Source organism: Herpailurus yagouaroundi, unplaced genomic scaffold (genome assembly GCF_014898765.1).
Source record: "Herpailurus yagouaroundi ecotype Mexico unplaced genomic scaffold, PumYag 166, whole genome shotgun sequence".
Taxonomy (NCBI): Eukaryota; Metazoa; Chordata; class Mammalia; order Carnivora; family Felidae; genus Herpailurus; species Herpailurus yagouaroundi.
In genome coordinates, this window is record NW_024412407.1 from 23,597,609 (window position 1) to 23,613,016 (window position 15,408).

General features: G+C 36.9%; 1 protein-coding gene across 1 annotated transcript in view; it reads right to left on the bottom strand.

The window, feature by feature from the left end:
• Nucleotides 1-10,183, bottom strand: part of LOC121038811 (inositol 1,4,5-triphosphate receptor associated 2) — a 78,513-nt gene extending 68,330 nt beyond the window's left edge. Inside the window, exons 1-2 of the mRNA XM_040488651.1 lie at nucleotides 9,550-10,183; nucleotides 3,120-3,230 (exon numbers count right to left, since the gene is read on the bottom strand). Of these exons, the coding sequence (XP_040344585.1) occupies nucleotides 3,120-3,230; nucleotides 9,550-10,120 (682 nt within the window). The 5' untranslated portion in view covers nucleotides 10,121-10,183. The remainder of the gene's footprint in view (nucleotides 1-3,119; nucleotides 3,231-9,549) is intronic.
• Nucleotides 10,184-15,408: the final 5,225 nt, after the last annotated feature.

Genomic DNA, 15,408 nt, shown 5'->3' on the forward strand with positions numbered 1-15,408 from the left:
CCCTCCCCCATTCATGCTCTGTCTCTCTCTGTCCCAAAAATAAATAAACGTTGAAAAAAAAATTTAAAAATAAACAAACAAATAAATAAATAAATAAATAAATAAATAAATGAATATTTTTGGTAAATTTTCCCCAAATCAAGTACTATCTGAAGTCTTTTTGACCTGCAATAGTCCCAAGGATTTGTTAAACTAATCAGGCTTATTGGGTATGGAAATGACAAGGGAAACATTGCCAAATAAGTCACACTAAGCCTTTATTGTAGCTGAAAGACTGCGGCACATGTGGATGGAATCCATTCTGCTTTTGCCAAAGGAAAAAAAAAAAGGCCCCTCATTGCTAGCCTTTTGCCATCCTGATGTCCTTGTACATGGCATCAGTCTGCTCCTGAATTAGTCTGCTCCTGCTCAGAAATTAAGGTGGGCAAAAAAATGGCCTAAAGGCAAAGATCAGTGGGGCTATGGGAAACCCAAGACAGCTGCTTGTTTTTTTGTGTGTTTTTGTGTTTTTGACAAACCCCATTTTTTGGTTTTGGCACTCCTTCACCCACCACAGGGCATTTAAGATCATTCAAATTATGAATAGACATCATGGGGGATTTCAATAATATTGTTAAAACAGTCTACCCAAACATGTCTGACTCATCAGGTCCATAATCCTAGAAAACGGTTTTTGTTCCCAGAGGCCTCAGACTTCCTCCCTCTGTACACCTTGAACACCTGCAGCTGGACTTCATTTAACCACCGCTTAGCGTGGATTATCAACATGTTCTTGCTATTGGATGTATGTCTTCTGTATGGGTTGAAGCCTTTCTCTCAAGTAAAGCTAATGCCCACATGGTAGAAAAGATACTGTTAGAAAAATATGGGACATTCCTCCTATAATCTCCATTGACCAAGGTACCCACTTCACTGGGCAAATCCTGTGAACCTTAACAAAAACCTTGTAAACCTCTTAGAAGTCTATCAGTATACAACCTTCTGTTGGTCCCTTGTTTCCTCATGCTAGTATGACCAGCCACTGTAGATTAGACGTCTTCTCTAACCTCCCTGGTACATTATATTCTCTGGAAAACATTGGATCCATGTTCATAGCTGCTTACCAACAAGCAAATGATCTCCCTAAGACTGGAAGGCCAGAAAAAGAACAAAGAGGATGACGGACTTAAAAACTGCAAACCTAAAGTTATGACCTGTGAATATCACAAAGAATCGAGAAAACAATGTCATGACTGGTGAATACCACACAGAAGGTCAACAGAGCTTCGAGAACTACAGAGCAGCAGCTGAGAGTAGAGCTAGTGCCTTAAATTTTGATCACACCTCTCAGTTCAGTGGAGAGTCTGATCCAAAGTGGGAGAATTGTTTAAAAATTCCAAAATGGCATTTCTTAGGCCAAGTTCCCAAACTAGGGTTCAATACATAATCTAATTGCAGTTTCAACCTCCCCCAGATATAGTCTTACCCAGTCAGTCAGAAATTTTCTGATGGGAACCAAGGAGTCTGCCATAGGGGCTCTCCCCTCCCCCAAAGGAAGATGAGATAACTTGCCTGATAAGACCTCCTGCTCTTCCCCTAAGGGAAAGTGACCTTACCCAGAACAATTTTTTTTTTTTTTTTTTTTTTTGGCTAATAACTTTCTTTCCCTACTCTCCTTCCTATAAAAAACTTCCATTTTGTACATCTCCTCTGAACTCTCCTCTACTTGCTGATGGGATGTTGCCCGATGCCTGAATAATTTAATGAAGTCCATAAGATCTTCCAATTTACTCATTTAAAAAAATTGTTAACAGCCTTCAATCGTCAATAGTTTTGCCCTCTGATAAAAATACATAACACCATCTATGTAGAATTCTTGTCAAAAAATAAATAAACCAAACCTTTATCTGATCAAACCTCTAAAGATAGGGGACAGAGAAACAGGTTAAGTGTTCCCGCAGACACACAATCACCACAATTTGGAAACTATGAGAAAGTAGAACCAATTTTGTTAACAAGTCAAAATACAAAAAGAGATACAGGAAAGGTACAGGTAGATAAGGCAGGCAACTGATTACAATTAAGCTTTCTTAGATACCAATTTTTGAACACTGACAAGATATTTGATATTAAGAAGTTATGTTACATTTTTAGTCATGCCAGTAGCATTGTAGTCATATTTAAAATCACTCTTCATGTTTTAAAAATATGTATTGAAATATTTACAGATGAAATAATGTGAGGTTTTAGACTTATCGTAAAACAATGCTGAGTTGAGGAAAGGAAAATGGGTGGGGTTAAAAAATGAAACCTAATTGGGGCCCCTCGGTGGCTAGGTTAAGCTTCTGACCTCAGCTCAGGTCATGACCTCACAGTTTGTGGGATGGATCCCTGCTGTCATCACAGAGCCCACTTCGGATCCTCTGTCCCCTCTTTCTGTCCCTCCCCCGCTTGCATTCTTTCTAATAAACGTTTTTTAAAAAATAAAACATAATTGCGCTGACATATAAGTGTTCATCACATTCTATTTCTGTCTATGTTTGAAATATTAACACAGTTAAAAGAAATTTTAATCCAAATTAAAAAAAAACAGTGATAAATGAAATTTGTAAAGTTATACAACAGAACCCACTAATTATGGTTACTCAAAGAAATAACATCACTGATATATTTCCCTCTCCTTTTGTTCAGCTGTATATTATTACTACAACGAGCACAAGTTATTTATGTACTAAAAATTACTTGTGGACATTTTAAAAGGAACATATGTCTAAAAAAGCAGAAGTGAAAATCTAAAATTAACAATTTTGAGCTAAACTTTGTACAGTGGTTTTATAAATTTGAGGTATATATTTCCTGTAAGGCATCACTGATGATTTAGTAGTTCCAATGATTGGAGTTAGTGTCAAAAAAAAAAAATCATTCAAGACACTGGTAAAGTATGCAAAATAGGTATTAAGAAATTACAAGGAAATAACCAACACCTAAATAGTCATCCTTATTCCCAAATTAGGTTGCATCCATCACACAAACAACTACACAAGCACCACACATAAACCATTTCCCTTTCTCTCACAATAAAAAGCACAGATGACTTAAGGAGCACTACCAAATATTTCAGCAGATAATTTTCAACTTACCTCTGCATTTTGTGTCACATGCATGAAAAATACTTGTGAGTAACTCTTCACAAGTCCTCTTAGTGCTGTAGGTTACATCTTTCTTGACATTATCGTTTCCTAGTTTCCATCCTATTAGGAGAAAGTTTGCAAATCCAGGTGTTTTCTGTGCTATTTTGTTTTAATTTTAACAGAAGAGACAAATTTAAATAGCAGTCTACAATACTGGTTGACTTGCATAGACAAAGTACAAATTGATCTTGAACGTTTCATTATCAATTAAAAGAAAAAAACAAATAAGTTGTGTTCAAATAGAAAAGAGAAAGAAGGATTTGAGTTTTTGCCTGTAATATTAAAGGCATTCTGTGAAAAAGTAGTGTAACACAAATAGAAATATTTTATTCTTAATGTTTGTTTATCTTGAGAGAGAGCAAGAGCAAGCAGGGAAAGGGCAGAGAGAAAGAGGAAGAGAGAAAGAATCCCAGGCTCTGACAGTGCAGAGCCCGATGTGGGGCTTGAACTCATGAAACATGAGATCACAACTGGAGCTGAAACCAAGAGTTGGGCGCTTAACCGACTAAACCACCCAGGTGCCCCATAAGTAGAAATATTTAATTTTTTTTAATGTTTATTTATTTTTGAGAGAGACAGAGCATGAGCGGGGGAGGGGCAGAGAGAGAGAGACAGACAGACAGACAGAATATGAAGCAGGCTCCAGGTTCTGAGCTGCCAGCACAGAGCCTGATGCGGGCCCTGAACCCACAGACCGCAAGATCATGACCTGAGCCAAAATCGGTCGCTTAACCAACTGAGCCAGCCAGGCGCCCCTAAGTAGAAATATTTTAAAGACAAATAGAGGGAGAGCAAAAATTAGCTATACAGAAAACATGTCATCTTATATTATTTTGCTTTCTCACGCCTAACATATATGGGATTCTGCAAGCATCCGCTAAGTAGAGTTCCTGAAATTTGCATTAAAATTGGCCTGCAAAATTTACATTCTCTTTTGGCTCACCTTATTGGTTCTACATGCTCTTATATGTTTTAGTCCTACACACACACACACACACACACACACACACACACACACACACTTAAAATGGTAGTTTTTAGCAAGGCATCTGGGAACTTTATGAATTTTAACTCCCCTATATCTATGTATTTCCATTGTAACGTTCTAATTTTTCCAGAGAAAGTTTGTTTTCAGGTCAGTAGAGAAATACCAATGATTATGATTATAAATACAATCTGAAATTTCTATCAGGTTTTAATTAAAAGCATAGAAAATACTTACATTTCACATGCAAGATTTTCTTTTAAGAGAGGGGGGAAAAAAGGGTAAGTCTTGCTAGAAGGTGGGAGAGTAGGATCCTGAGCTCACTTCCTCCCACAGACACAGCAAGGTGACAATTACAGTTGACCCTTGAACAACATGGGTCCACTTATATGTGGATTTTTAAAAATAGATATAGCACCAAAAAATATAGTACAATACTGTAAATGTATCTTCTCCTTATATCTTTAGTAACATTTTTCTCTAGCTTATTTTATTAGAAGAATATAGTATATGATACATATAACATACAAAATATCCATTAATCAACCTTTTATGTTATTGGTAATGACCTGAGATACTGGCAGAGATCTTCCACAGCTAAAAGCATAAAAAGAAGGCCATGTTGAGAAGAGCAGGAGAGGGAGAGACACAGTAAAGAACCAAACCCCTGGTGTGGCACCAACCCATAATGAGGAGGTACAGGACAGGTGTGGAGTTCCTCCCTGAGAAGCTAGGGGATCAAGCCCCAAATCAGGCACCCTGGGTCCTAGGGACCTGTGTAGTGAAAACAATACTAAGTAGCAATACTTAGGGACCTGTGTAGTGAAAACAATACTAAGTAGCAATACTTAGACAAAATACACTTTAAAACAAAGCCTGTAACAAGAAACAAGGAAGGGTATTACTAATTAAAAAGGGATAAGTCCAACAAGAGAATATAACAATTATAAATATCTATTCTCCCAATATAGGGCACCTAAATACATAAAACAGCTATTAATAGACAAAGGAAGACATTGATGGTAACACAGTAATAGCATGGGACTTTAGCACCTCACTTATCAATGGATAGGTCATCCATACAGAAGAGTAATAAGGAAACAGCTTTAAATGACATATTATACCAGACGGAGTTAACAGATACAGAACATTCCATTCAAAAACAACAAAATACACATTCAAGTGCACGTGGAATATTTTCCAAATTATATCTCATTAGGCCATGAAAGAAGTCCCAGTAAATATAAGAAGACTGTATATCAAGTATATTTTTCAACCACAGAGCTATAAGTGTAGAAATCAATTACCAGGGGGAAAAAATGGAAAAAACACAAACACTTGAAGACTAAACAACACGCTACTAACATCCTATGGGTCAATAAGGAAGTCAAAGAGGAAATCGAACAGTACCTGGAGACAAATGAAATTGGAAACACAAAATCTTTGTTGGTTCAAAATCTTTGGGACTTAGCAAAAACAGTTCTAAGAAGGAAGTTTATGGCAATACAGGCCTACTTCAAGAAAGAAAAATGTCAAACAATCTAACTTTACACCTAAAGGAATTAGAAAAAAAAAAAAAAAAAGCCCAAAGGTAGAAGAAAGGAAACAATAAAGAGGAGAGGGAAAATAAATGAAATACAGACTGGGGAAAAAAAAAAAAAAACAATAGAAAAGATGAAACTAAGAGCTAAGTTCTTTGAAAACATTAACAAAATTGATAAACTTTTAGCCAGACTTATCAAAAAAAAAAAAAAAGAGAGAGAGAGAGAGAGAGAGGACTCAGATAAAATCAGAAACAAAATAGAAGTTACATCTGATACCACAGAAATACAAAGAATTATAGGAGACTACAAAATATTATATACCAGCAAATTGAACAACCTAAAAAAATAGATAAATTTCTAGAAACTTGCAATCTCCCAAAATTGACAGGAAGAAATAGAAAATCTGAACAGACCACTTATTAATGAAATTGAGCCAGTAGTCAAAAGCTCCCAACAAACAAAAGTCCAGGAACAGGTAGCTTCACAGTTGAATTCTACCAAACATAAAGATTTAATATCTATTCTTCTCATATTCCAAAAAAAAAAAATAAATAAAGCTTCCAGTTCATTCTACGAGGCCAGTATTACCCTAACACCAAAATCAAAGACACTACAAAAAAGGAAACTACAGACTAATATTTTTGATGAACATAGATGCAAAATCCCCAACAAAATATTAGCAAAATGAAGTCAATAGTATGTTAAAAGGACCATTCACCACAATCAAGTGGGATTTATTTCATGGATGATTCTATATGCACCAATCAATCCATGTGATACACCACATTAACAAAATGAAGGATAAAAACCGTATGATTATTTCAAGAGATGCAGGAAAAGCATTTGACAAAGTACAAAATCCATTCATGATAAAAACGTCAACAAAGTAGGGTTAGTAGGTTTAGAGGGAACATATGTCAACATAGTTAAGGCCTTATATGAAAAACCCACAGCTAACATTAGACTCAGTGGTGAAAAATTGAGTCTTAGAACTTTTCCTCTAAGATCAGGAACAAGACAAGGATGTCTATTCTCACCACTTTTATTCAATATAGTACTGGAAGTTCTAGCCACAGTCATCAGATAAGAAAAATAAAAGGTATCCAGATCGGTAAGGAAAAAAGTAAAACTGTCACTATTTCCAGATGACATCATACTATATACAGAAAACCCTAAAGACTGCAGCAAAGTCTTAGAAGTCTTAGAAGTCTTAGAAGTATAAAGTCTTAGAAGTATAAAGAAGTATAAAGGAATTTAGTAAAGTCTCAGGATACAAAATCAACATACAGAAATCTGTTGCATTTCTATATACTAATACTAATAACAAAATAACAGAAAGAGAAAGTAACAACCCAATTCACAGTTGTATCAAAAAAAAAAAAAATCCCTGGGAATAAATTTAACCAGAGGGGACATACCTGTAGTCTGAAAACTATAAGACATTGATCAAAGAAATTAAAAACAATACCAATAAATGGAAAGATACACCATCCTCATGGATTATAAGAGTTAATATTGTTAAAATGTGCATACTACCCAATGAAATTCTGTAGATCTAGTGCAATCTCTCAAAATACTACTAATATTTTTCAAAGAACAAAAACAACAAATACTAAAATTTGTATGGAACCACAGGAGACCCCAAGTAGTTCATGCAATCTTGAAAAAGAAGAACAAAGCTGGAGATATCCCAATTCCAGGTTTCAAACTATCCTACAAAAGCTACAATAATCAAACCAGTATGGTACTGGCACAAAAACAGACACAGAGATCAATAGGACAGAAATGAAAGCCCAGAAATAAACCCAGACTTATATGGTCAATTAATATATAGAAAAGAGACAATAATACATAATAGGAAAAAGATAATCTCTTCAAGAAATGATACTGGGAAAACTGGACAACTATACGCAAAAAAAAAAAAAAAAAAAAGAACTACAGCACTTCCTTACATCAGACACAAAAATAAACTTAAAGTGGATTAAGTATCAAATGTAAATGCTGAAACCATAAAAGTCCTAAAAGAAAACACAGGCAGTAAACACTTGGACACTGACCTTAGCAATATTTTTCTGAATCTTTCTCTTCAGGATATGGAAACAAAATCAGATGTAAAGTATTGGGACCATGGCAAACTAAAAAGCTTTTGCACAGCTTAGAAAACTATCAACAAATGAAAAGGCAACATATTGAATGGGAGAAGATATTTGCAAATAATATATCCAATAAGAAGTTAATATCCAAAATATGTAAATAACTGAACTCCAAAAAACCAAATAATCCAATTAAAAAATGGTGAGAGGAACTGCTCCCAAAGATGATTCCCATCAATATGGCCAATGGACTCATGAAAAGATGCTTGACATCACTAATCATCAGCGATATACAAATCGAAACCACAATGAGATGTCACCTCACATCAGTCAGAATGGCTGATATCAAAAAGTCAAGAATAACAATTGCTGGGGAGGATGTGGAGAAAAGGGAGCTCTCATGAGCTGTTGGTGGGATTATAAACTGACACAGCCACTATGGAAAATAGTATGGAGTTTCCTCAAAAAATTAAAAATGGAAATAACTGATAATTGCACTTCTGGGTATTTATGCAAAGAAAACAAAACATTAAGTTGAAAAGATATATGCACGCCTATGTTTATTGCAGCATTATTTACAATGGCCAAGATATGAAAGCAATGTAAGTGTCTTCTGATAAATGATAAAGGAGATGTGGTGTGTGGATATAATATATATACATGTATATATATATGTGTGTGTGCGCGCGTGTGTGTGTGTGTGTGTGTGTATCTCCAATAGAATATTACTCAGCCATAAAAAAGAATAAAATATTGCCATTCAGGATAACACGAATGGACCTAGAAGGTATTATGTTAGGTGAACTAAGTCAAAGACAACACCCATATACTTTCACTTACGTGTGGAATCTAAAAAACCAAATAGGGAGCACCTGGGTGACTCAGCTGGTTGAGTGACTCTTGATTTCGGCTCAGGTCATGATCTCAGACCATGGATTAGAGCCTCTCACTGGGCTCTGTGCTGGCAGTGTGGAGCCTGCTTGGGATTCTCTCTCCCTCTCTTTGCCCCTCCTGCCCTCCCTCTGTCAAGATAATAAGCTTTAGAAAAAGTTAAAAAAAAAAAAAAAAAAAAGGAAATAGACTTAAAAAAATACAGAAAACAAATTAGTGGTTGCCAGAGGGGAGGTAGATGACAGGATAGGTGAAGTGGATTAAGAGGTACAAACTTTTAGTTCTAAAATAAATCATGGGGATGAAAAGTACAGCATAGGAAATATAGAAATAACATTGTAATAACTTTTCATGGTGACAGATGTTAACTACACTTATGATGAGCATTTAATATATAATTGTTGAATCACTATGTTGTACATCTGAAATTAATAGGTCAACCATATATCAATTAAAACAAACTTTTTTTAAAAATATTTTTTTTAAAAAAAAAGAAAAAAAGAAAAGCATACTTTAAAATGGAAAGATGGATGCTTCCATCCAGGTTTTAATCATGTGGGTTGGGTAGCTCAGGTGTTCAGAAAGTGATATGCTTATTCCTTTATTGGAAGAACAAACATTAAAAGATGAATATTTGGGGCGCCTGGGTGGCGCAGTCGGTTAAGCGTCCGACTTCAGCCAGGTCACGATCTCGCGCTCCGTGAGTTCGAGCCCCGCGTCGGGCTCTGGGCTGATGGCTCAGAGCCTGGAGCCTGTTTCCGATTCTGTGTCTCCCTCTCTCTCTGCCCCTCCCCCGTTCATGCTCTGTCTCTCTCTATCCCAAAAATAAATAAACGTTGAAAAAAAAAAAAAAGATGAATATTTACCAGCTTCGTTTAGAGATAAGTTTTTCCCCACTGAATCCTGAGAAGTAAAGCATTCAGAGCGCTTTTCAGAGGTTGAATCAAAGTCAAGTATTAAGGCACTTAAGTTATTTTCACTAGAATAGTTATTCAAATCCTTGTTAGAGAAGTGCTCCCCTTTCCTGGTCTGTGATACCAAAGATGTGTAATGCTGAGAGCTCTGTGATCTTGGCCTTGAGAGGTTTTCTGAACTTGTGAAGGGAACAGAGTATGTTGCATTCTCAGGAGAGCAGAGAGGAGAAACGGTTAGGGTTCTTGGAAACGCTATTTGAGGAGATGAAATGAAGGCATCGTCTTTCTCAGAATGTGAGAAACGTGTGTTGGGCCAGGGACTAGCAGCAGCCATTTTCGTCAGGACCTCTTCAAAATCTTTCTTGAAGTTAGTCTGTGGACCGTCAAAACGGCTAGATTGGTATTTGATAATCTGTTGAATCGGATCTGAAATCTCTTCTCTCTTTTGGATGGCTCTGATTTTTCTGCAAATGCTTTCCACTGGGTTATGTCGCTTGTCGGTTACCTTTCTTGCAGAGGCCATTGTTGACCTTCCTCCAATTATGCAGATGAAGTGACTAAAGTGCAGGTAAAAGTAGACATGTTTTGTTTTAAGTTAGCATTGTCCTAACAATAATTTAGCAGTGCTATTTATTCCTAAATCAGCTTTGGAGGGATTAAGATGTCTTTATGGAAAACAGTTCAAAGGTTCCTCAAAAAGTTAAAAATAGAACTGCCCTACAATCCATCAATTACAGTACTGGGTATTCACCAAAGGATACAAAAATACAGATTCAAAGGGGTACATGTAGCATTACATGTTTACAGCAGCATTATCAAGGATAGCCAAACTATGGAAAGAGCCCAAATGTCCATCCGCTGAAGAATGGATAAAGAAGATGTGGCAGATATTTATATAATAGTTTACTCAGCCATCAAAAAGAATGAAATCTGGCCATTTACAATAATGTGAATGGAGCTGGAGTGTATTATGCTTAGCGAAATAAGTCCATCAGAGAAAGATCATATGATTTCACTCATATGTGGAATTTATGAAACAGAACATATGAACAGAGGGGAAAGGAAAAAAGAGAGAGGAAAGCAAACCACAAGAGACTCTTTACGATAGAGGAAAAAAAAGACTGGGGGTTGATGGAAGGGAGGTGAGAGGGGAGATGGGCTAAATGGGTGATGGGTCTTAAGGAGGACACTTGTGATAAGCACTGGGTATTATACATAAGTGATGAATCACTAAATTCTACTCCTGAAACCAATATTATATATTTTTTTCTTTAAATTCAGGTTAGTCAACATATACTATATCTTTAAACAATTGGTTTAAACAACTTTCCATGTGTTTAACTTTGGCGCTCAAATTCTTAGAAAATAACAACAGCTAACAAACATAAAGTACTTACCACCTGCCAGGTTCGTACTAAATTCTTTATATGTATCAACGCATTTCATTCTCAAAGCCACCCTATGAGGTAAACATTACTATTATCTCCATTTTCCAGCAAAGACAGAATAAGAGACAAACCCAAATTCACCCCAGATAGGTGCTGGAGCTCAGATTTGAACCCAGGCAGTCCTGCTCCAGAGGCTAGACTCCTAACCATACAGCTTTACATTTACAGTATGTCACATATGATGGTGAGGCTGCAGGCAGCTCACATTTGAGTACTTGTCCTGGTTCTCATCTGTCGCGAACTTACAAAATATGCCCTATCTCGGCCATTTCACATGTATCTAAACTTCCCAGAAACCCTGTCAGATGTGGAAATATCCTTTTACATGTAACGAAACAGAGGCTCAAAGAGGTCGAGTAGCTTGCTAATAATTACATCTCTAAGATTTGAACCAAGGAGGTGTCTGACTCCAGCATAATTTTCTTTAATGGCAAGATACAGGATTAAAAAAAAAAAAAAAAAAAGCATGATCTCACTTCTTGTAAGATAGTAATTAGGGAATTTGAAAATAAATCCAAAATTTTGCCTAAAGCTGGCAAAATTTAAATTGATCTAGGTCAAGAGTTACCATAGTTTGAATAGTTACAAAGAGCGGGTTACAGAGAGTTTGAACGTGATGATTTTTAGAACCTTAAAAAGATTTCCATTCATGGATCTCTTTTTAAAAATACCCTCATAGAAAATGAACAAAAGGTACAGAAATTTTAAGAAGAACTATAATTGGAAAGGGTATTTTAGAAAGACTGGTATTTAGAAGAAGACACTCAAAAATCCTCACAATCTGGCTTCATTTTACTTCAAGATGACAGACACCTGCTGCAGCCAATGAGGCTCCTACAAGCAGAATCCTTTACTATTTAAGGTAATGATCATCTTTGAACCTTTAAACTTAACAAACCTTTGAACTTAACAATAGCCTCCTTTCTGTATATTCAAGGGTGATCTTTCAATGCCAGACCCAAATGCCAAAAAAAATTTCTCTGTGGAAATTCTGGTTTAGGGTATGCTCACTGGACTCTACTTTCTGATCTCTCCCAGGCTTTATAATAATTGCCCTTTATGTTTGTCATTTAATTAAATTTTATCCTCTCTCCTTGGATTGTTTAAACTGTGTATGCATAGGGCACCTGTGTCGTTCAGTTGGTTAAGCGTCTGACTTCGGCTCAGGTCATGATCTCCCAGTTCACTCTACGAGCCCCGTGTTGGGCTCTGTACCGACAGCTCAGAGCCTGGACCCTGCTTCGGATTCTGTGTCTCCATCTCTCTCTGCCCCTCCCCTGCTCGTTTTCAGTCTCTCTCTCTCACAAATAAACAAACATTAAAAAAATGACATGATAAATTATATCAAAATTTTTAAAAAATAAACTGTATGCCTGTTTCCTCAAAACACGTTTAATTCTTGTATTCAAAAACCATGATGCTATTCTTTTCTAGATACACAGTACATTTTTGTTGGCATCACTGATAATCCACAGTCATAAATCACATACACAATTACCAGGCTTGTGGACTGGTACCCTAGCTGCTCTATTGACCCTCAACTACTCACAGCTACCACTTTCTCTGGATAATTTCCCCTGGCTGCTCATTGCTTAACTGGGAGGTTGGAAGTGATGTAGAGGGAATGACAGAAGAGAATTCACCTGTGCACACACATGCTTTGAATCTACAGCTAACTGGGGCACCTGGGTGGCCCAGTCGTTTAAACTTCCAACTTAGGTTCAGGACACGATCTCACTCACGGTTCATGGGTTCCAGCCCCACACACCCTGTGCTGACAGCTCAGAGCCTACAGCCTGCTTCTGATTCTGTCTCCCTCTCTCTGTCCCTCCCCCACTCATGCTCTCTGTCTCTCAAAAACAAACAAACATTAAAAATTTTTAAAAAGGGGGGGACGGGCACCTGGGTGGCTCAGTCAGTTGAGCGTCCGACTTCGGCTCAGGTCATGATCTCATAGTTCATGAGTTCAAGCCCTGCATTGGGCTGTGTGCTGACAACTCAGAGCCTGGAGCCTGCTTCAGATTCTGTGTCTCCCTCTCTTTCTGTGTCACTCCCCCATTCATTCTGTGTCTCTCTGTCTCAAAAATAAATAAAAACATTAAAGAAAAAAAATAAATCTACAGCTGTGGTGAGGACACAGCAGGAGGCATCTGATTTCCTTGAGTCAAGTAAAGAGTCTTATAAGACTGGTTAAGTATCTGTCAATATTCTCAATATGAAATGACTGTGCTTCCCTGCAAGAGCTAGAGAATGGAAGCAAAGGTTGGATATGCAGCTAATAGAAACCCTAAAACTGGAACCTCAAGCTCTCAGATCCTGTCTACCCTCCTTGTTGAACACTGAGGCGGGAAGTTGTTCAAGCCACAATGAAGGGCTTTGCCTTGTGGGCATTTGCGACTATTCCAGATTAATGTTCCTAGCATTTCTACTTGTTTTTCTAAGGCATTTTTCTCCTTTTACCATCTGTTTCCTAAACTCCCATGACTCACCTAAGTGACCTCCACTCCGTGGTTTATAAACTAAATCTTATAAAGAGTACACTTAAGACCCTGGCTCTTCATGAGCTAACGAACGTTCACAACACTAACTTGTTTTGCTTTTTTTAATATAAAGCAGAACATTTGAATTCAATAAGTAAGATGTGATAAAGATTTCAAAATTTGGGCTACCTCCTCCATATATGGCCTGGAAACATCTCCAGTCTGTCCTGTCCAAACCTCTTTTTTAGTTCTAGATCTCAATAGAAAAGATTAGCTGCAATCTGCTGTAATACTTAAAAATATAAGTCTAACTTGTGCAATAACTCTTTTTGAAAACATACTAACTGCAAATTAAAAACTGAAAGTTAATTATACTTGCAGGATTGGTTACTTGGAGGTCTCTCTTTTAAAAGCAATTTCTTCTTTATCTGTTTTAGCGGACTGAATATTTAAAGTGGATGCTACACTTGTAGAAATCCCAATGGCAAAAAGTGTTTTCCCAAGTTTATTATTTTTAGTAATCTCTAAACCCAGTGTGGGGCTCTAACTTACAACCCTGAGATCAAGGGTCACATGCTCCTCCATCTGAACCATCCAGGTGCCCCAAGAAGTACTTTTGTTTTTAAATTCTCTGAATCTCAGCTGCACTCCCTCTCTCATCACTCATTCCTTTAGGCATTCAACCAATATTTATCAAGTACCTGAAAAGTGCTAATACCTCTGCTCCAAAGAGTATCTGCTCTGCTAAAACCTGTAGTCTGCAGGAGGTACAGACATGAACAAGTAAGCTACTGGGAATGCCAGATGAAATCCAGGATGCCCAAGAAAATCTGAATTTCAGATAAACAATGGTTATTTTTTTAGTATGTCACAAAAGTTGCACAGGAAAAATACTGAAAAATTATTTATCTGAAATTCAAATTTCACTGAGCATTTGTATTTTTATTGGATAAATCTAGCAACCCTAAAACCCAGAGATAAATATATAACTACACACTGGGAAAGAAAAGCGCCAGGGCTGTGGGAGCATATTCTAGGGGGTTATCCTAGTTCGGAAGTAAGGATGGAGAAATTGGGGGCATCTATTATGTATCACACACTGTGCATGATGCTATACATATTGTTTGCTAAGTCCATGGTTATAGACAGAAAACTGGGACCACAAATCTGCTACAGGAATTCTCATTTGGATCCATATTAGCTCAGTGTAAAATCACGTTAGAGATTATCCAAACCAATTATTTCCCTTATTTTATTTATTTCTCATATTGATTGAAATATACCTCATTATTCTTATTTCTAGAATCTGAGCCCATTATTATTATTGCCTGAATTGCCAATAGTAAAAGCTCTTGAATCAACACTTCTTACCATCTCCCTGGTCCAAAGCCTCAGAGGCTTTGGAAACGTTTATAAAACAAGTGTTATTTGCTTCTTACCTGAAGTAAGTTTACTCATTATGTATCTAATATCACCAGTAATTTAAATGTTCAATGTTAGGGGCGCCTGGGTGGCTCAGTCGGTTAAGCGGCTGACTTCGGCTCAGGTCATGATCTCGCGGTCCGTGGGTTTGAGCCCCGCATCGGGCTCTGTGCTGACAGCTCAGAGCCTGGAGCCTGTTTCAGATTCTGTGTCTCCCTCTCTCTCTCTGACCCTCCCCCGTTCATGCTCTGTCTCTCTCTGTCTCAAAAATAAATAAATGTTAAAAAAAAAAATTAAAAAAAAAAATGTTCAATGTTAACCTGTAGGCATTTACATTCTTTGAGCCTTACAGAAATCTTCCACATTTGTTCTGACTTCCTAAAGGAATCTTCAATAGGTTAGAATAAATTCACTATTTATGTAAAGTATATAGAATATTTCATGTTCTTTGGGAATTGACA